The following is a 22,596-nucleotide window of genomic DNA, read 5'->3' as shown; positions in this document are numbered from 1 at the left end:
AAATATTCACGATAGGCTTGCAAATGAACTATAATATGATGATAAATTATAATATGGTTAGATCGGGCCCCTCCTAACTTCTGCCCTTCCTAACATTTTTAGGCTGGCTACCGGCCTGCGTAGGACCTACACGGCATACGACTGATTTTCAGCTCAGAAAATCTGTTCCAGCTCTACGCCGTTTCGCTCCTACGCCGCTGACTTGAAATAATTTAACTTCTAATGCTGGCTTTAGCGATTAATATTCGATGGAGGCCAAAACGTTGACTATGATAAGTATGTGTTTTTATCTGCAGTTTGGTCCGCTGACATTCACTCATTAGTATCATTTTAGGTTTTGCTTTAGGTGGTGGAGGTGGAGGAGGAAATGTTCTTCGCCGACCTAAGTAGAGTTTCATATTTTTTCGCTAGTGTACTAATGTACTGTGGAGTATGGACATCTCTAACTAAGAGAGAGGGGCAAGTTCTCCCCAAAAGCTTGCCACTGCTGACATTTCCTTTTTGTATCAAATGATTCAATTGTAATAAAAGATTCAATCAAAAATTTTCTTGTAGGACTTATATCTGGAAAACTACATATAGTGTAGCCAAACCTAAATTATCACCCTCAGTATAATGTGCTTATTCCGTAGAAAATATGAAAGCTCGATTTAGGGTCCTTTCAAAAATTTTGTGGTTCCTGATCCAAAAACTAATTATTGGCCAAGATTGCAATCTTTTGATCCATTTTTCCGATCATTCCTAAAATTCTTGGTCAAGATCGCAATCTTTTGATCCATTTTTTCGATCATTCCTAAAAGTCTTGGCCAAGATCGCAATCTTTTGATCCAGTTTTTCATCATTCCTAAAAGTCTTGGCCAAGATCGCAATCTTTTGATCCATTTTGTCGGTCATTCATAAAATTCTTGGCCAAGATCGCAATCTTTTGATCCATTTTTTCGTTCATTCCTAAAATTCTTGGCCAAGATCGCAATCTTTTGATCCGTTTTTGAATCGTTCCTAAAATTCTTGTTCAAACCCATTTTCTATGGTCACACAAGTATCTAATCTATGGGAAATACCAGTTTTGTAGAAGTCTGCAGATTTGGCGCTAAAATAATCATGTACTTCAACATTGAACTCATCATAATCGTGGAAACGTCCTACGCGAACCTACAAATGGTTCTTTCAATTTGGAAATAAAGTAAAAATTACAGAGTCAGGTGAATAAGATAGATGGGGGTAAAATCTCTAGGTACAACGGCAAACAGAAATACTGTTTGTACAGTACGATGTGCAGGTGCAGAATCAGGAAGCAGTAACATATACTGTATTTTTTTTTCTTCACAATATTAAAAATTTTGCGGCAAGCCACTATACTATGCTCTTCTTCTTGTAGATTGTTTTTCTCAACTACGCGATGTCAAAACACGGACAATATGAACGTTTCCTGCCAGAAACGTGAGGTATGCTTCAATGTTTTGGTTTCAGGATTGAATAGATATATCCAGCTTCACCACTCGCCTAATTTTTCTGAAATAGGTCCAAAATACTTCAAGCAAATTTCAGTTGCTGTTTTTGGAAATATGTGTATAACCAGGAGATTCAATATCGAACCGGTTTGCTTGTGCGCTATATCTCATGTAATATGTTGCACACTGACACTCTATTAATTTTTCACCTTCCTAGCTAACAAATTAACCACCATACATGGATCTTCAACCACTAAGTTCTCCACTTGTACTACCACAATTACTTCTGTAACTGTGTATGAGCGTCCTTTCTTTGGTGTCATCCTGTAAGACTGGGCATTCACATTTGGGTTTAGTCTCCCACCGTTTTACAATATCATATATGATGAATGGACATTCTTTACCACATATTTGAGATATTTTCATAGATGTTTTGTGAGTCTCTGAATCGATGAACCTGATCTCAATCGATATAATCTGAAACTCGATGTTCAATTTTCTTTAACATAATGCTGTCTACTATTCTTGTGTTTTTAAATCCAGTTCAATAGAAGCTGTAATAGTACAAATTGTCATGATTGTTGAGGTTTGTTGAAGTATTACGTACAATTACGTAAAATTTCAGACCAATAACACACCTACCTCATTGTGAGGATGTGAACTTCTTCGTCATCTTCTTGTAAATAGGCTCTGGACGATTTCCTCGTATAAAATGTTCCCATTTTAAAACGTTTATGTTCCTTGTGTCAAATTTTCTATTGTATGTGCTGTATTTGAGGCTCTATAAATCAATGGCGGGTCTTGAGGGAAGTTATACAGGTAAAAATAGAAAAAAATATCGCTACAAACTTAATTCTTGTATACAAGTTACAGTTACTATTTCATAGCTTGTAGCAATATTTTATTGATCATGTGACCTTCCTCAAGAATTGCCACTGAACAAGTCGCTTTTTTTATTTATTCATTTATTCTGGTCACAGACTTGGAGTCAATGGCAATTTTTTGCTCTAAGTTATTGTTTTTGTCTTGTTCCTGTACTTCTAGTAAGTTTCTGTATTTCTATACAAGTAAGAAAGCCTAAATACAAATGTTTAAAATCAGATGTCATTATGTTTTCAACGTGATTGGTGTACAATTGTATTATACAGTGTTAATATTGATACTTACAGCTATTTCTAGCCAAGCAGGGCACGTCTTCTAGTGTACAGGTGCGATTGTTGTCTAGAAGATAAAAGTAGAAGATAAAAGTAAGAAATATTATACATTCAATATATGAATAATTAAGGTAAGTTCAATTATAAAGTATCTACCTTGTCTAGTTTCAGCGTCACTATATGTTGGTCCGAGTACGTTAACTTATCGAGTTATATTCAAGCGTTGAAAATAAGGTCGGCCGCTAATTGACAGCAGGGCAGCCTACCCAAGCCGACGAGCATTATACAGGAAACTGTAAACAATAGAATAAAACCTCGTGCCACACGTTTAAGTGAGAGCAGGGTAGTGTAAAAAAGGCCTACTCCACAGACTGTCACAATTTTCTGTCTCTGTCCGAGCAGACTAGAGAAGAGTGCGTGGGAAAAAAGCGGATGACTTTGTTGAAGCAATTAATGTTTAAAATAAAGCAGCTGACGAGTTGAATAATGTTAATATAAAAGTTTAGGGTACAAAATAAACATGCGAAGACTATTCTGAAATAACAAATAAAGTATAGTCATTTATCAATCTTTGTATATATTGAAAAACAGAGAAACAAATAAGTAAACAATAAAAGTATTCTTTTTTCACGATTCATCATATTATAAATATCTTAATATATAGATACATAAATCCTACCATGTTTTAAAACTTGTTCTCAAGGCTATATAACTAGCGTAAGCGTCATCGGTGTTTCCAAGGGGGGAGAACAAAGACCGACACACAAGCACCGTCACGAATACATAGGCCTACATACTTTGATAAACGCGTGTACATAATGCATCATAAAAGACAACAATTATTTACGCATATATTCATACTAACTACAATAAGTAAACGATAATGCTATTACATTTAATATAGACCTTAACAGCACAAGATGTGTTAGGCATGTGCGATTTAGGTGTCCCAGCTACTTTTTAGATACCCGACACTTGGCACATATAATATTCATGTGCTAAGTATGCACTTCAGCTACCTACAGTTTTAGGTACTTGTTACACCTAATCGATATTTGCAACTATATACCACAAATCGGCCCGGAATGTGCCCGGCCCTGCCTTTTCCAAACTGGACCGGGCCTAACCGGGCCGGCCCGGACACTCTGAAAGACGGATCGGAAACTAATGTTAGCCTATGCTAATCGTAATGTGTTTGGGAAACTGACTCTTTATTCAAGACTGCAAAGTATTGTAATACTACTAATAATACTACTTCTCTATTACTACTACGACTACTGCTAATACTACTACAACTGCTACGACTTCGCGTCAGAGTTGACATGTCTGGTGGTACCGAATTTACCTTCTAAGTACAGAAAAAAGAGGGGAAATACTAGTTACTATGGCCGGTCTGCGTAGAATGTGAACCGATGCTTGATCTACGAGGGACAACGGTGGCTCATTAGGAAAAACACTCTTATCTGGTGCTAGAGGTCGTCGGATCAATCCCTACTTGTGCTATGTAAGCTTTGTGGTGGACAAACACCGTGTGCGTGGGAGTTTCCGGGATGGTCCCGCTTCTTCCCACTGTTTTCATTCCACCAATTCATCCCATCATCATCCATACGCCCTGAGCCGTAAAAGTCAAGTACTTGACCTACTAATTAGAATTTGGTACGCTACCATTAGACCACGGAGACCAAAACCGTGAACTGGCGTGCTCATAAGATCAGCGTAATTTGTAGTAATGTTCAATTAGCAAGGAAAATACCAAATGGTGTTACATGTTCCTGTATTGTTTGTAGTGGGATACGGACAAAATCTCGCGGCCGAAACATCGCCGCCCAAAATCTCGCCGGCCAAAACCTCGCGGGACAAAATCTCGCCGGGCCAAAACCTCGCCGCCCAAAACCTCGCGGGACAAAATCTCGCCGGGACAAAACCTCGCGTGGCCAAAACCTCGCGGGACAAAATCTCGTCGGGCCAAAACCTCGCAACCCAAAACATCGCGTGGTCAAAACCTCGTCGCGAATGAAACTTTTCTTTAAAATTTACCCAATGAGTTTCTTAATATGCAATTCCACATTACAAATAATAATAAGAAGAAGAAGAAAGAAGAAGAAGATACAAAACATCGTGTGCGTGAGCTTTCTCGGGTTATTCCCGTTTCCTCCCACTTTCTTTATTCGATCATTTCCTTCATCCTGGTCATCTACGTCTCCTTTAACCTACAGGACATAATCAAGGGACGTCGTAAAAACTCATATATTATTTCATACTTTCATAAATATTATTAGATTTTTGTTAAAATTTTAAGTTTTTGGATGTTCTAAAGTTCACGAAACTAACCCCATTAGTTGTCATTACTTTCCTTATGCAGACTTTCTTTCCTTATAACCAGTTTAAAAACATCCTGTCGCCCTACCTTCACATTGAAATCCTCTAATACAGAAATAGAATTTTTATATGGTATCGCGGGACTTGGTCAAACACCCATTATACTTCTTCTGAAACACCGTCTTTTATACCTTCATCCTTATCATCTGTTGGAACATTTACATTTTGGTCAGGCGAGATTTTGGGTATGGCGATATTTTGGGGCGCGAGGTTTTGGCAAGGCGAGGTTTTGGCCCGGCGGGATTTTGGCCCACGAGGTTTTGGCCCCGCGAGATTTTGGCCCGCGACGTTTTGGGCGGCGAGGTTTTGCCAGGCAAGATTTTGTCCCGCGAGGTTTTGGGCGGCGAGGTTTTGTCCAGGCGAGGTTTCGGCCCGGCGAGATTTTGGGCCGCGAGGTTGTCGCCGCGAGGTTTTGTACCCAAACCGTTTGTAGTATGGTACTTTTTTTCCTGATACCTTATTATTAAATCAGGGCTTGTATCCTCTATTTATTCCTTAATCTGAAAATTGAACAAATATTATTAAACAAAGTACATAGATACATACAAATAAAACACATAAAATATACAACATAACAATACAATACTAATACAACAATACACGTAATCAATGAGTTTGTTATTTAAGTAAAATAATGAAGATAAATATTATTCTAAAATATTATGGTTTCTTACCTATTAAAGTTTATTATTATTATTACTACTGTCAATCTTCTTCCTTATTTTTATATTTTCAACTATTCTATGACTCCAAGCACTGGCTCTATACGATACTATCGCTTGGAAAATTGTTTTATAGTATACATCACAGTGCCTCGGTGATAACTTGTATTCTTTGGCCATAATGTAGAATTTTTTTTTCGCTATTCCAATTATTTTTCTTTTTGTTTCGTTACATGACTGTCGAAATTTAAGTGTTCGTCTATCCAAATACCTAGATACTTAAAGGAGTCTATTCTGCTTATTGAATTATTGGTTATTTTAATAATGGAGCTTCTCTCCAGCATTCCTTTGACCTGAATGAACTTTGTTTTATTAGCAGACACTTCCAATTTTGTAGATTTGGTCCATTCTGAGAGAGCCTGCATGGCCATGTTAGCCTTCTCTTCTAGTTTTGATCTAGTATTTGCGTTTATTACTAGGGCCAAATCATCAGCATAGGCAACGACGCCGGAGACTATATCTAGTTCATTGATTCTCTCTAGACCCGGTTGTAATACAACGTCCCATAATAATGGCCTCAATACGGAACCTTGTGGGCAGTCTTTTGTTACAACCTTGTTTATTTCAAATGTTGGGCCATTATATGTTACTATCCTATCCGAACAATAATTCTTAATAATTTTGAGTAATTCCTTATTTAGATTTAGTTTTTCAAGCTCAGAAAACATCTTCGGCCACCATAGATTATCAAAGGCGCCAGATATTTCTACAAAAATTACTATTGTATATTTTTCTCCCAGTTCAGAAAGTGTTTCAATACGATCCATTAAACAATTGATGGCTTCTGTTCTTCCTTTATTTTTTCTGAAGCCATATTGTAGTCTACAATTTCTTAAATCTCCTCTCTCTTGGCACTTATTCTATTACCTAGTACTTTTTCAAATATTTTACCCATAATGTTTAATAAACATATGGGTCGATAGGATTTTGGAGTTTTAAGTCCTCCTATATTACTTCTTTCTAGAATGGTTCATTTAGCCATCTTCCATTTGTTAGGGAAAATTCCAAACTCTATACACTTATTGTACGATTTAGTTAAGTATGGAATCCAGAATTGACTATTTATTTTAAAAATTTCTCCTTTAAGTTTAGTATATCAGGTCCAGGTGCCTTATTATTTTTTGCTTTTTTTTTTTTTTTTTTAATTTCTTCAATTTCCTCATTTGTGGCCATTTTATGTCCCTGTTTATGTTATTATTGCTATAGCTAAATGTATTATATTTCTGGCTGATTAATTTATTATCCTCGTTATTGGTGTCCGGGTTGTCGTCTGGGAGCAGTTTGTTGATGATGAACTTTAAGGTTTCTTCAATATCTCTTGTATATTCGCCATTTTGTTTTTTCATTGCGGTTAGTGTAAGAGAAGGCTTGATTTTATTCATTATTATTTTGTATGGCATCCCCCATCGGTCTGTGTCTAATTTTTCTTTCACAAACGAATTCCAGACCTTTTGTTTCCTTTCTTTGAGTTCATCTTTATATTGCGCTAATAATCTTATATATTCTTCCTTCCTTCTTGGCTTAAGGTAGGGATCGTGAGTTCGCTGCTACTGCCTTCTCTTCGCTCTTGTTTGCTTTTTTAAGGACTGCATATTATTATTCCAGAAAAACGAATAGTTGTTCTGTTTAAAGTTTCTTCTGTTATTTATTTTTTTTAATGGTTTGAGTTATTGCTTCCTCAATATCGACGACTGCCCTATTTAGTTCTTCTTCATGTTTGCAATCAATATTTGGTAGTTATCTATTTTATTAAATCTTTCCCAGGGGATTTTTTTAACATTATAGTTAAAGGTATTATTTGTGTTTGCTATGTCTACATTTGTAGTTTTTGATCACTACAAATGTAGACATTTGTAGTTGATGATCACTAGAGGATTTTAATTAGTTGATGATCACTAGAGGATTCATCTTCTACCACGGACCAGTCAAGGATTCCATTAGTGAAGTTATTTGATACTAATGTGACATATGTGTTTGATGTATTGCCGTTTCTGTTCTGATAAGTTGGAGGATTCCCTGCTTCATTTACAATATGTAGATTGAGCCCGCTAATTGTGTTTTTTAACATTTCACCTCTAACATCTAGAGCGCCTGAGAGCCAACAGGGGGATTTGGCATTTGCATCTGAGCAAATAAATATCTTTTTGTTCGGATATGTGTTGCAAATTGTCGTTATTTCTTCTAGAAATCTATTAATTGGTAAAGAATTTGGCAGTACAGGTCAGGTCAATAAGAATAAAATATATTATTCCATGCATGACATGCAAACAATTCGTCCATTTATTACTAAAATGTATTAAATTTAATATCTGAATGTCATTGTTTAAAATTAAAACGGAAGCTAATGCACTCTGATTATTGTATTCCTGTATACACACTATATCAATCTTCTAAGAGATACTAAGTTGTACTATTTCTTCCATGACTAGTTCTGATCGCATGGTGTTGATTTGCAGCATCTTGAGAGTACTACAGGTTATGTTATCCATTTATACGTGGTAGGTTTTAACAAACGCGTTTGGCCATTCGTTCCTATGATTGTATACCATGCGACCATACAGTCTGACAAAATGCACATAAATTCTATTTAATTCAATATTTAGCTTTCGTCTGGCATACGCCATATCAACTAATTCTAGTAATTCTCTTGGATCAGTTGGCAAATTGTTCAGGCTTAGCTCCATGAGGTCGTCATCTTCTGATTGCGGAAAAACTATCTGCTTCCCGTTTTCCTTCAGTTTCCTAATGAGGTGTCGTAAAGCTAATCTAAGGGTGCTCAATTGTTCAAGTCTAAATAATTTAAGTGTATGTTCAAATGTGTCATAAATTGGCGTTGGATCCCATACGGTGCCTTGCTCCAGTTTGGGATTATTGATAGATTCGCAGTTTGATTGCTTTTTCACATCCGTTGACTGTGATATAGGTTCATTTCGTTGCACTAATGTAGTAATTTCCGATGTATTTTTAACTTCTTTGGTCTTTATCTTCTTGAGAAAACTGAATAATCCTTTCTGTTTATAAGGTTATGACCTGTTTGGTGGTTCCTTCTTGAGGATCACATTTTGTATTTTGAAGATCACGTATTTTGTTTTCTGAGATTGTTTCTATTTCACTGTTCCTTCCATCTGCTGCAGTTTCTAGTGGTTGAGGTTTTGGTTTAGTTTCTTCTACAATATTACCGTTATCCTCTTCTTCTAGTTGTGTTTCCGTCTCTTTTAAGATTGTCGGAGAAACATGAGGCTCCTTTTGGGATAGTCTAGTTTTCTTATTTAATTCTTGGACTTTGTCATATAATGTCGCTGCTGGTTTTCGAAGGCTGTAATCAATTTTTTTGATCATCCAGTCTATCTAAATGAATAATTGGGTCTTATCAGTGCATATTGTGAAATAGATTCCTTGGTCTGGTGTACTATAATATTCTTTAAAGATCTGGAGCACTTATTTAGGATGTTTCTTCCATAGATCCATGCCGATAGCCGGAATCATAATCAGTCTAGGATCAATTTTCGTCCTAAGGTCTTGGAAAAATTTTAAGACTGATTCCAGATCTTCCAGAAAGGATTGTTTGCTTAAGATTACGTGTAAAAATTTACCGTTGTATTTGTTTGTAGAATAAAGGATTTTTATTGATTTACCCTGTTCATTTAATATTTCTAAATTGTTGAAATTCTGTATTTCGAAAGTTTCGTGTGAGTCTGCGATTAATTTAGCGAAAACAGCAGGAAATGTTTTTAAGGAAGGATTGATGAAGTGCAATACACATTGCCCTCCTTTTAAAATATCTATTAAATTGGGTTCAATAGCTAACGGTTTCCGTGTAACAGGGCGTTCCGGAGGCTTTGGAATACGGTGCCCACTGTAGGAATTTCTCTTTGCTTTTTTTGTAAATTGTATGTTCTCATCCTTTCTTGATCTCTTATTATTTTACTCGGTGATTTGGAATTTAGAATCCTATTTGTGACAGAGTTGTCGTCCAACATGTTTATTTTTCCTTGACTGTCAATCCTTAGAAGCTGAGCTATCGGTCCTGGCTCAGTTATCTTGACCATAATCGTATTTACTAACTTCCTTGTCATAGAAATATTTATATGTTGGACAGTCCTGATCTGTCTTGGCATTACACTTTTTCTTTCTAATTTGACAAGGAATACATGTTTTTGATTTATCTTTGTCTTTGCAATCCTTCTTTTCATGTTTGCCTTCTCCACAGTGTGAGCACCTGGATTCTGTAGCTTTACAGAATTTCGCTATGTGACCAAGGTCCTGACATTTAGAACATCTGGCCACACTAAGAAACTCTTTAACTGAGAGAGACTCATACATTAGGAAAATTTTTCTTTCATTGATCAATTGATTGTAAAGCTTGATTGGCGCTTCAATTACTAGGTGACACCTTGCGGTGTTTTTTTGGTCCCGTTCTAAACTGTACTTTCAATTCCTTTTCCGCCTGTTCTTTATCTTCGTCGTCCAGATTTTGTTCGATCAAAGTTTCCAATAAAAATTCGTCCGAATATGATGATGGAACGTTGTGTACAATCAATTGAGGATTTCTTTTCTTTCGTTTTTCCATGATAAAGTCCTTTTTCAAGTTTGGGTTTGTTTGCAACTTCTCTAAGTCTTCCTTTATAGCCGTCTCTATAATCAGAGTTTTGCCAGTTACTCTGGTAGACATTATCCTCACTTTCTCTTTTGCCGGATTAAGTCTTTTCCAGTTTCTTTTGGAGCTCTTTTCCATCAATTTCTCCATTTGCGCCTTTTATAAAGACCACTGGACGCTGTTTTTTCAATGATTCTTTTATGGACTTGCTCCGTGCTGAGTCATCTCCTTTGATTTCCTCAGCATATGAAAGGGTTGGGAAATTTGCATCCTTCGTCTCCATTGGTTTTGTTTCTTTTAGCAAACAACTTTCTCTTCGTAGGTCATTATTTTCTTCTCTTAGTAGCCTGATATCTTCCTTCAGGCACACAATTGTCCCCTCTAATTTTGCATGTAGTGCAAGCCAATCCGTTATTTTTTTTTTCCAAGCTCTCGATTTTCAGCCTCCCAATCTTGCTGATGTCTAGTGTGGTATCAATAAATTTCAACATTTCCTCATACTTCTGCCAATTATTACCTTCAGTGATTTCACCATCTTGATTCTCTATCTCCTGTGACATTGATTTGCTTCTGCGATTTGTTTCCTAGTTGGGATAGTTGAGCATCGAGCATTTCCTCGTAGCTCCCGAAACTTGCACGAGCGGTTCTATCTTCCCGAAATCTTGGTCTGTCTTTTTCCTTATCCATGATTGCTACAGTATAGATTGTCCCTTATTTATACGGATAACCCGCACTGCAGCAGCGCCCGAAGGGTTGCCTAACCTCCAGTCAGACAAGATTAATATTATACAATACTTATTTTACCTGTGTATATTATAGTCACTCAACGCTTCAAATGTTAGGCAATTGAGTGTTACACCAAAGTCAATGGGTTGCCTAAGCACCAGTCATAATACATACCACTAGAACCTATTCACACTACATATGCGAAAGAGTTTGTTAGTATAAGAGTTCAAAGTCCAATACGGAAAACACAAAACTGTTAACTTTGCATTCTTTGATGTCAATGCATACAAATTCTTCTTGTTAAATGAATAAAATTGTCTTTTGAAGTCACTCAGAACGCTATGCTTTAAAACATATGTTAGTATATTAAAGATAATGTTAAAGTTTAAAAATTAATAGCGTTCTTATTATTTATCCGAATAAAATGAAATTTGCATACCTTTGCCAGTGTTATGAGATGGTCCTTTTGCCGCTTAAACCGAGTCTGTATCTTAAGTAGTTAAAAACTTTTGACAACCCACCTTTGGGGGGAGATGCCACTTTCACACTGAAAATACTCCACCACTGCACTACAAACGTCCGATTTACCGAAAACGAACATTGTCGCGCGCGTTTCTCCCTATAAAATTCACTGTTATTGCGGAGCGAAAAACTACACATCTGCACGTTTCTGTCCCTAGTACGAAGTACGAATGATACTACAAATATAACAAAATATAATGATCAATAAATCACCAAGACGCCAGGGTGGGTTAGGTGTTTCTGGAACGGTGGCTCAGTGGTTGAGAGTTCACCTCTGGTACATGGGGTCCCTGGTTCGATCCCAGCTCTCGCCAAGTGAACTTTGTGGTGGACAAACACCGTGTGGGAGGGGGTTCTCCCGTTTCCTCCCACTTTATTCATTCACCATTTCTCCTTTAGCCTAGCCGGCATAACTGTCGGACGTAAAACTCAAAGATTTCATTTTCACATCTTTGTTTTCGTATTACTAGTAATAGTAGTAGTGGTATTCGCTGTTGTATTAGTATAGTAATGAGTAGTAGCAGTAGTGGTAGTAGTAATAGTAATAGCAGTGGCAGCAATAGTGGAATTAGCACTAGCATTCGTAATCGTAATAGTAATAGTAGTATTAGCAATAGTAGTTGTAGTATTAGTATCACATATGGTGTAGCAGTTTTACATATCTTCTCTGTTACTCATAATGCACTAATGAGTGTAGTATAAGACTTTTACGTCCATGAGCTGTATTATTGTATAATAAACATGGCTGGACAGAGGAAGCATAGATAACACATAGACAGACAGAATAGGGATATAGAAAACAAACCTTGGGTAACCTTTCACACGATTTTCCCATTCCAGAAGGACAAATAGACATTGCTATATTGAGTTCACAAGACATTATACTTGCGAGGACATCTTTCAAGTAGTCCCTCCAGACAGGGTTGCCGGGAATATTGCTGTTATTTTGATTAAAGCCTGTGACCGATACAAACTTCTTACCAGCCGCTTTATGACCTTTTTTTTTCTTTTCAAATTTGTACCTAGTTCGAAGTATAGATTTAAAAAGTAACTTTCAGTCTGTAAATCCAAAACTGTCATCTGACACCATCTATCAACGATTAATGTATTTTGTTCATCTGTTTAGATAATTTTAAAGAGATGGAAGGGACTGTTATCAGGGAAAATTTGAAATTTACTTGTAAGGAATTTTATACATTTATTGTGAGTGAAAAAGTATTTCTTAAAGCAGTTTCCTATAGTTGAAGTATAAGTTTAAAGAATAAATTTCATTTTCCAAATCCAAAATTGTCACGTAAAGATTATTATACCTTTGTTAATCTGTTTCGATAATTTTAAAGAAGTGACAGTTACTGATAAATACAATAATACAATAAAATCAATGCCGATTATTAGTGAATGTACTATGGATATACATAATACAAGTCTAATGCACTTTTGTTCATGATAGTACATTTCCTTCCCATAGATGGGTCCGAACAGAGATACTTTACACTTAGACCTATATCATAGGGAATTTGGAGGAGTGCCGTTTTTTATTTTCCAGAGTTGGCAACCCTACCCCCAGAAGAAATAACTTGGATTGATGTCAGGGCTATGCGGGGTCACTGTCTCCCACCTAGGTGACGCCTAGGAAACCCATAATGACATTACCCACCCATCAAACATGTCATACAGGTAGGGTTGGCAAGGTAATTAACTTGTTACGTATTTTACATAAATTACGCGTAATTTACTAGTAATATACGTCATGTAGAAAACCAGTTTTTTACGCAGACGTAGAAAACTATATTTCTTTCATTAAGACTAAGATCATTTTGAATAGTCGGTTATATTGTAAGCTTAATTTTCTTATTTAAGTATTAAAACATTATTATCTTCTAAACATTATATTTAAAAGTAATGATTTCATGCCAAATCATAGTAATAAAAGATAATTTTGGATAGCCCCTCGCCGGCCCACTATTACTTTCCACCTATTAGCACACACACAAGCACAACCACCCAACATATAAGCACACACATTAAAAATATGTGTTGGTTCGGATATGTTTGAAAGTATCAAGTAACCTTCTGATTATAACAATTTATTGTTACACCTTTGCAGCTTTTAATATAAAACTCGAAACATTTCAGTATACTTTGAAACTTCTATTAGAAAAGAAAAAGAGATTGACTGTTAGGCTCATTTCACCTTCATATTACACACTAACATACACATAACTGATACGAAAAATACTGAACAGAATATTGAAATAATGAAATTTTAGAATAAACTGATTTGTTTTTCTTCCACGTCCCAACGATACTATATATACCACTTCACTTAGCACTGGGACATATTAAATTTTCGATGTAAAAGTTATTAGATTCTTATTTTAAACACACACAACTGAAAAAAATATAAAAGCACCCAATAGAACATTATACTACATTTTTCGGAATGAACTCATTTATTTTGCTCTTTTCTTCCAAGTCCAACAACAACACGAAATATATTACTTCCCTTAGCACTTGACTATCATTTGAACTTTTAATGTAGAAATTTTTCATGCGCATAATAAATGGACAAAACTGAAGAAAATACTCAACAGAATATTGAACTACTTGTTTCTTCGTTGTTTTTGGAAAGAAACATTTTGTCTTTCTTCCTAGTTCGAATACAGAATATATTTCACTTAGTTCCAATAATACTGAGTATATCATTTCATTTAAAACTTAGCAATTATTTTAATTCTGAAAAATGTTACATGCCATTTCCATTATAGTTTAGTACAATACGAACACAATACTCTTAATCACACTAATATTCATCACTTGAGTGGTCTTGTAATTTGAGGGTATAATATATTTGAAGTAGTTTCTTCGAATGTTTGAAGCTGAGCCGGTTCCTTGTGACGTTATGGACAAAGGACCAATTTGAGTAAAGTCTTTCAATTTGCCCTGAAGATGCTAGGATGTTCAGTAACTTCATAGCAAATTCCGACAACTCTTTATGTTGCCGAGTAGCGAAATACCAGAATGTGCGCGGTGTTGTAATTCCCTTCTTCATAAGGTCTTCAAATTTTCCACATTTTCCCCGATATTGCTGGTAGCTAGTTATTCCTGAAGGGTCGAGGTTTTCCAACAGAAACTCCTCTACTTGTTCGTGATGCTTTCCTCAGACATTGCAGAAAGTCGTCACAAATGGAGACCACAATGGCTTACTATTGTTGTTGTATTGCACAATAGTTTCTCCCACGGCTTCTCTGACATAAAACTTTGCTCGATTACAGAAGGTTTAAAACATGAAACATGATGAAATGGGTTTTGAACAGTCACGCGTGCAATCCATATTATACAATGCTATTTTACAAAGCCAATACAAAATTCCCAGTTTATGCTTACGGATTAAGTTTTGCAAAATCCAGCTAGATTCGATACAATTTTAGAAAGAATTTTTTTAAAGCTCAACGCGTAGAACGTTTACTTTTAATTTGTAGACCTGTTTCTAATTTTTTACGTACTTTACATATTTTACGTAAATTACGCGTATTTTACGCGTCACGTAGAAAACCTTTTTTTAACACGTAATTACCCAACTCTGCATACAGGTAATCAAGAACATTTGCAGTGTGTGGGCGGGTTTCGTTTTGCATGAACCATTGAGTTTGTAATGGGAGACCTGTTGCCAAGAGTTCTGGAATAAATCTGTTTTCCAACATGTCCTTATATCGATCTTTGTTTGCCGCTTCAATATTTCCAGGGGTGCGGACACTTGGTTCTCACCGTCGATTCTTCTCCACCACAGAGTCAGTTGTTTCAAATTGAAGATACAATCTCTAAATACCGGTACTCTTTTTACATGGAGCCCATTTTGTATGAAAGTGAGCACGAAAACATCTTTGTGTAGCTACAAAACTCCTCGTTGCTGTAAAAAAAAAAAAAAAAAAAAAAAAAAAAAAAAAAAAAAAAACTTTCAACTTCTGTTCAACACTCAAGCTGCTCTTTTATGTGCCATCTTGAAAACTGCTGTTTCGCGCCAAGTAAATATTCGATTCTAACTTCTCGTGACATCTACCGGATTTTCCATAAACCAAAGTATACGAATACGAGTTTCCACATTCCATCTATTATATTACATGTGTAATAAACAAAACAAATGGATGGCATTTCGTGCGCCGCCCTGTAAATATGTTAAGTATTATACTATGAAAGAGCAAATTAATATATTTCGACATCTATTTCCAAAAACTGAACATCCTTCAAAAATACAAGAAGGGACAACTGCTCCCTTTCTTTCCGCTGCAGGCGGCTTTACCTATGGTATTTTTTTTGGCGGGGAGACTTTTTTTTTAACATGCAATAAGGTACAATCAAACTTTAATCATATCATAATAGTGCTTTTAAGAACTCTAAATTGAATAAAATTTTGTCTAAAAACCTATTTATCTTGGTTCTCTGGTCTCCTCTACTATTATTTTTTTTTTGAGGGAGGGAGGAAAATGTTAAGTGGGGGGATTGCGCTCAAGAACAAGGGACTATTTATACCTCTTATAATAGTCATTGTGGACTTTGTGGTGGACAAACACCGTGCTCGTGGATTTTCTCGGTGTTCTCCCGTTTCCGCCCACTTTCTTCATTTCACCTGTTCATTCATTTCTCATAATCACCGTCTCCTTTAGCCTAACCGGCATAACCGTGGGACGTAAACTTAAAGATTTCATTTCATTTCTTTATAATATTCACAATACCTCTCATATTTTTTCTTGAACAAATATGGAATAACAGCAAATCATTTTCCACATTTAAAGATCAGACAAGTACTACGTTCCGTGAAAGATCAAATACGACTAGACATCCTAGGTATTCGTTCAATCCCATGTTAATATGGCCTAGCGTAGGGTCTATATAGTGCGCCACAGATGACAAGATCGACGGAAAATATGCGAACTAAAAACAGTGTTGCAAATTTATGAACTCTAGAAGTTACTGTTGTTATAAGAACTATATTGTGCTATTAATGCAGAAAGAAAAATGTTTAATTTTCTTGTGTTCATGCTATTCCCTTCCCCTTCATTGTCGAGTCGTACTCGAGAAATATATCCTTTTCTTTGTCGGCTGAACAATGAGGAGGTCTATATATAATGAATATAAATACAATTAGTTATAATATGATTTTTTTTAAAATTTGAGTTTAGCGCCTCTTTCAGCAGCAAGAGTATGTGGGACGTGGACCTACAGCTTAACTTGGGATCCGAACCACATGAACTCCTGCCGGGATTCGAACCGGGGTCTCCCGCACCAAAAGCCCTTACAGCATCCACATAGGCACGAGAGTGTTCTACAGTGAGTTATGAATAAAACTGATTCCAAAACTTAAAACTCTCTTAATCTATAAGTAACTTTTTATTTTCACTTAGTATGCTTCAACGAGATTTGTTATCTAGCCAGAGAAGGAACTGAGCGAGTGTTATAGCAAGGGAAGGTAAGCGAGTATTATGAGGCAGCTTAACTTACGATTGCAAACATAAGCTCTCACAGGGAGTCAACCCATTACCTATTAAAACAATGTGAGAAGACAATCATTTAGCCACGATGGAGTATATTGCTTCTCTGGGATAGTTATTTAAGCAAGTGCATGAAATTACACAACTATTGAATGATTTTGCAAACAATAGGATTTTGTTATGTGAAAATAAGGATGCTGTGTTTATAGTAATTTAAGATTTAAGTTGATTTGAATTTCGTTTTTCTGTGTAGCTACGTATCTTTCACTCTGTGTTTTTATTGTTTTTGTAAGATAAAATGAAACAATGTCCTACATGATAAAGGTTTACCCACAATCTGCATTCACAACGAAAACACGAATATATATATCAGAGCATATGAATCCTTATTTCAAAATAGACCTGTAATAATTATACGAGATTTTGTTCGTTCCTTGGAATTCACTTTAGAAAACCTGCTTGGAAACGGGGGACATGCGAGGGAAACCCGAGATTTTAAAAGGGAAATGCTTATCGAACAAATGCAGGGTAATACCTTCCTCGTGCCTAAGCGGTTATCGGCGGGAGCACATGTGGTTCGGACTCCTCATTAAGTCGGTCCACGTCTCATATTGTCTCGCTGCTGAAAGAGACGTTAAAAATCAAATAAAAGAAATCAATCAAAAATATAGGCTACTGGTTAGCGATCTTCTTTCTTAATGTGATGATCCTAGGTTCAAATCCAAAGACTATTTATCCTGTCTGAGGTTTCTCCAGATGCTTTCCTCAAGTCCATCAAGTAAATAAATTATATTTTACAATGTAGCCATTGGTCAACTTCCTTTAACTTCGACTTATATTATTATAGATTGTTTCTGTTTTCAGTATAAATGGACGTCTCAGGCTACTGTATCAGCAAGTTGGTTAGCGTTGAATACATGCTCAATGTACACTATTTTAAAACATATGAAGCATTCCGGATAGTAATGGTGAACTCAACAAAGAGTTACTTTGGGGAAAACGCATCTTAAACTTTATTCACAATGAACTCTACAAAACGTTCTTCTCTCAATTAGTTATTATTATTATTATTATTATTATTATTATTATTATTATTATTATTATTATTATTATTATTATTATCATTATTATTATTGAAATTTCTGTTACGATTATTATACTTTGGGTAAATAAGAAAGCTGGCTAGATGTTGAGTTTGTCCTTATTATTTGAAACGCCTCATACTGCATGTAGTAAATTTGTATGAAATTAAAATAGTTGTTGAAAATAACCTAGTCTTTTTTCGATTCTTAAAGGTAATTTGTAAATACTTTGTTTTCTTAAAATACACGCAATGCTCCAAATATGTTTTGAAATTCAGAGTAAAATTGCTTTATAATATTGTAGTACGGTACCTTTCCCCATCACTCCGTCAACGTAGAGAAATGTTCTCAACTTTGCAACACTATTTTTTCAGACTATAAGAAAGTGTTAACCAATAGAGGTTGCAAACATTTATTACCCACCCCCAACACGACTATCAACAGAGAAGAACAAGTGCTTCTCACTTTCTCTTCGAAGTCCGTGGCACTCAGATGACACGTTTGCCTCAAAAGTGTACGGTTCATTTCGTTTTTCTCAACAGAAAAAGAGAAGGGGAAAGAAAGGAAAAGGACTCTGTAGCTATAAATAAGTTGTTGCAAAGGATATGAATTTAAATTAAGTAGTTTTATATTTTTTTTATTATGGTTATGTGAATATGCATCCGTAAGATACAAATGAACACGTAATTAAAAGATGATATTATTATTATTATTATTATTATTATTATTATTATTATTATTATTATTATTAAATAAAGAAAAATAACCAATGCGAAAAACTTACTTGACGTACAGAACAAAATATACGTTCTCCCTATCTCATCATCATTGCCACCTAACGGTATAACAAGTTATATAGGATAAATGGGACGTACAATCAGCACTCTACCTAGGTCGTTAGGGGGCGTTTAAATTTCCAGTTGTTGAAATATATGAATGAATGTAATGTAACACAGGTTAGCTCCCACAATATAATCTCGGCACCTGTCTTAGTGTTCTGGGTACGTGCTTGCGTACAATTAAACCAAATATGTGGAGCACATAAAATATACAGGATGGTAAGAAACTATTTGAACAAACTTCGGGAGCTGATTCCCGACACCGAAACCAACAAAAAAATCTTGCGGAACTTTGGTCAGCGAGGGATAGTTTTTGCGATATAAGGTGCCGAAAGCGTGGGAAAATGAACTTCAAAGGGCTGTAATTCAAAACCAACGCAACGTAGGAAGTGCGGTTTAGAACATGATACTCGAAGTTCTATTGGGAGATTAAGAAATTCTCATGTTATTTAAAAGGGCGTTTTTTGTGATACAAAATCTTATCTTTTAAAGAGTTGAAATGGGAAAAGGATCTTGAAATTCGGTAGAATTGTGGTTTTAAAATGTGAGGCAGTAGGACGAGCAAACGCGTGGGTCTGGGGGCGGAGCCCCCAGGTAGCCAAAAGCTAGTTGAAATATAAAATTATAACAACATAATTAAAATTAATGACTGTACCACAATTTCTTAAATTAGTGTAACATTGATGATATAAAAGTAATCAGTTATCTTTAAATCATTTGTTATAATAAACAAAAGACGAATGGAACATCAAAAGTTCATTTTTTTACTACAGGTGCCCATGGGAAATTATAAGGAATACTAATGTATCCTATTTATAACTATAATAATACAGATGTATATTGAATTATTCTTACCAAACTTAGGATAGAAGAAAGGAATACAGCCACACAGTTTAACCATATGATCTACTCGGCATTCGGTAATGCAAGTTGGATAACTATATTTCTGACTGGATCGTAAGATGACTTCATCTTCGAACCAGCATTGTCGTTGATGAATGCTAAGATATCTTACTGCAGGTGCACTGTAAGTTGAAGACGAGCTAAGAACCAGAAACATCTCTTTATTTGGTGCCACCAACTTCTCTACAACAGATGTCTCTGGAAAATCCATTGGTGCATGGATTAACACCTGAAATTAAGTAGAATGATCTATTATCTGTCCCCACTTACTTCTAAAAGACAATAAATAAAGCCACATGTAAGTGAAGAACGCTGATTCGCTGCTGAGTTATTAACGTATGTATTCTTAGACGCAATAAGTAATCAACATAAATATAATTTTAGTATGAAAGAACTACGTACAACTAAGACACTATAAGGATAGACATTATGAGAATACTGCAATGAAATAATAGAAGTTTCGTGCATAAGCTTGCGCGATGACAAACTTCTTTGTGAGATCAATTCAACTGCTGAGCTATACATGTTTTCCGCTTTTTAGTTGGCAAGAAAAAATGAAATCTTTCAGTTTAATGTAGCACGATTAAGCCCTATCGGCTAAGGAAGACATATGATGAAGGGTAGTGAATGATGATGAAACAATTGGTGGAATGAGAATGTAGAAGGAAACAGGAGTACCCGAGAAAACCCACGGACACGGTACTGTCCACCACAAACTTACTTGGTCGGGGATCGAACCAGTGACCCCATGCACCAAAGCCAGAAGTAAACGCTCTACCGTGACCCCCTTTAAATTGGGAAGATGACTGTGTTCTGGATAAGTGAGTGTTGGGTAAAACAAGAAAGGAGGCTGCTAAATACAGTACATTGCTTATTATAACCTCTAATCCTTAGTTACTTAGATCATTTTAGGTAGGGGGCCGCGGTGGCTCAGTGGTAGAGCGTTCACCTCCGGTGCTTGGGGTCCCGGGTTCGATCCCAGCCCCTGCCAAGTGAACTTTGTGGTGGACAAACACCGTGTGCGTGGGTTTTCTCGGGGTTCTCCCGTTTCCTCCCACTTTCTTCATTCCACCATTTCATTCATTACTCATGATCACCGTCTCCTTTAGCTAACCAGCATAACCGCGGGACGTAAAACTCAAAGATTTCATTTCATTTTTTTCATTTTAGGTAGTATTTTATCATTAGTCAGTATATTGACAAAGGTTAGAATATTGAATTTTATAATATAGTGCACATGAAGTCAATAGCGTACGCGAAAATGTGTTTCGGTGTTAGAAAAAATACATACTTAATCTATTAAGATAGATACACAAAAAATTTTGAACTGATATGACCTTGCAAGCTTGGACCCTCGCCCTTCTATCATGTAATTCTATGTATGACTCTGTATAAAGTTCATTTAGTTAATTTCAGAGAGGAAGAAAGAAAACACAGAATAACACTAACAACATCCGAATTTCAAGGTATTTTAGATAGAGTTAGTTTTCTAGTTTTACTTCATTATTCAATACATAAGTCAAACGTGTTTCTCACTTACCCGAATAGCATAAAAAGCAAACATGGCCGCGTAATATTCCTCCAACTGATGATCAAGTACTAGGGTTAAACCAGCAAGAAATCCTGATCCGCTCACTCGACGAGGAACAATACTGTGACTGTCATTCCTGCAAACCGAATCAACATTTTACAGTGCATTAATAAAAAAGAAGAACCTGTATTCAAACTTCTATAAGTGAGAATGCACTGTACCAAGAATAAGTTTAATTTCAATCTGTATTCTTCATTTCAAGCCGGAAGTGGTACAAATTTACGATATCTTGTTTCAAACACTAATATCAATAAACGAAAACGGTAATAGATAGCAAGAAGCGATGGTTTAGTATGGATTCAGTGTCGCAAGAATAGGTTCAATTTTATATCTTAACCTTTCACTCAAACCGGAAGTGGTAGAAACAAAACATTTCCGATTTTAACGTTGATCACTGTAAAGTGAAAATGGTAATAATAAACTAGATAGCAAGAAATCGTTTCTTGAGATTAATTCACTGCCGCAAAATCTATTTCCGCCCTTATCATTTAGAAAAACCAAAAACTGTAGAAATGTGTGCAACTTTCGGTTTCAATTTTCATTCCAGTAATATGTTTTTTTTTTCCCATACGGATTCAGCGTCTGATGATCAGGTTCCATCTACCTTAAATTTTTATTACAATCGGAAACATCTAATCGTACCATTTCCGGTTTCAGTTTTAAATCCCCATGGTTTAAAAATGAGTAGTTTCATAGTGTGCACTATTCACTTGTTTCTTAAATATCATAGAAATCTTGGGCTTACACGGAAATAGTTTCAACCATAGGCGCCGACTTTGCGGGGCATTACACTTTTGACCCTTCCAATATTTAAAGGTGGGGACCTCATCCCCCCTCCCCCCAATGTAGTCCGTTTGAGGAAGAATTAGCAAAGAGGAGGAAGAATTTCTGTCGTAAACTTCATCGTGCCTTTAATTCAATTTTAGAAACAGCCTTCTTATTCAATAGAAAACGCCGTTTAGAAAACGTTGAATTTTGCAGCGAAGTATACTATAGCGGACCGAGATCTCGGAGGGAGGGAGCCTTTATCAAGCAGTTGATAGAAAACGGCTGAATATGATAATATACTTATTCATCGTTTGGACCCTCCAATATTTTCTTCAAGTCGGCGCCTATGGTTTCAAGTATGAAAATAGGATTT

At 35.9% G+C, this 22,596-nt stretch overlaps 1 protein-coding gene across 2 annotated transcripts in view; it reads right to left on the bottom strand.

Annotated features, from left to right (window-relative positions):
* Positions 1 to 22,596, bottom strand: part of LOC145684664 (sodium channel protein Nach-like) — a 56,330-nt gene that overhangs the window by 17,283 nt on the left and 16,451 nt on the right. For both annotated transcript variants that reach the window (XM_081757053.1, XM_081757054.1), the window contains exons 3-5: positions 21,405 to 21,531; positions 19,817 to 20,093; positions 2,619 to 2,672 (exon numbers count right to left, since the gene is read on the bottom strand). In XM_081757053.1, the coding sequence (XP_081613179.1) occupies positions 2,619 to 2,672; positions 19,817 to 20,093; positions 21,405 to 21,531 (458 nt within the window). The remainder of the gene's footprint in view (positions 1 to 2,618; positions 2,673 to 19,816; positions 20,094 to 21,404; positions 21,532 to 22,596) is intronic.

The sequence above is a fragment of the Thermobia domestica genome, chromosome 5 (genome assembly GCF_964235325.1).
Source record: "Thermobia domestica chromosome 5, izTheDome1.hap1.1, whole genome shotgun sequence".
Lineage (NCBI taxonomy): Eukaryota > Metazoa > Arthropoda > Insecta > Zygentoma > Lepismatidae > Thermobia > Thermobia domestica.
Note: the sequence above shows the minus strand (reverse complement) of the source record. Positions and strands in the feature narration are given on the sequence as shown.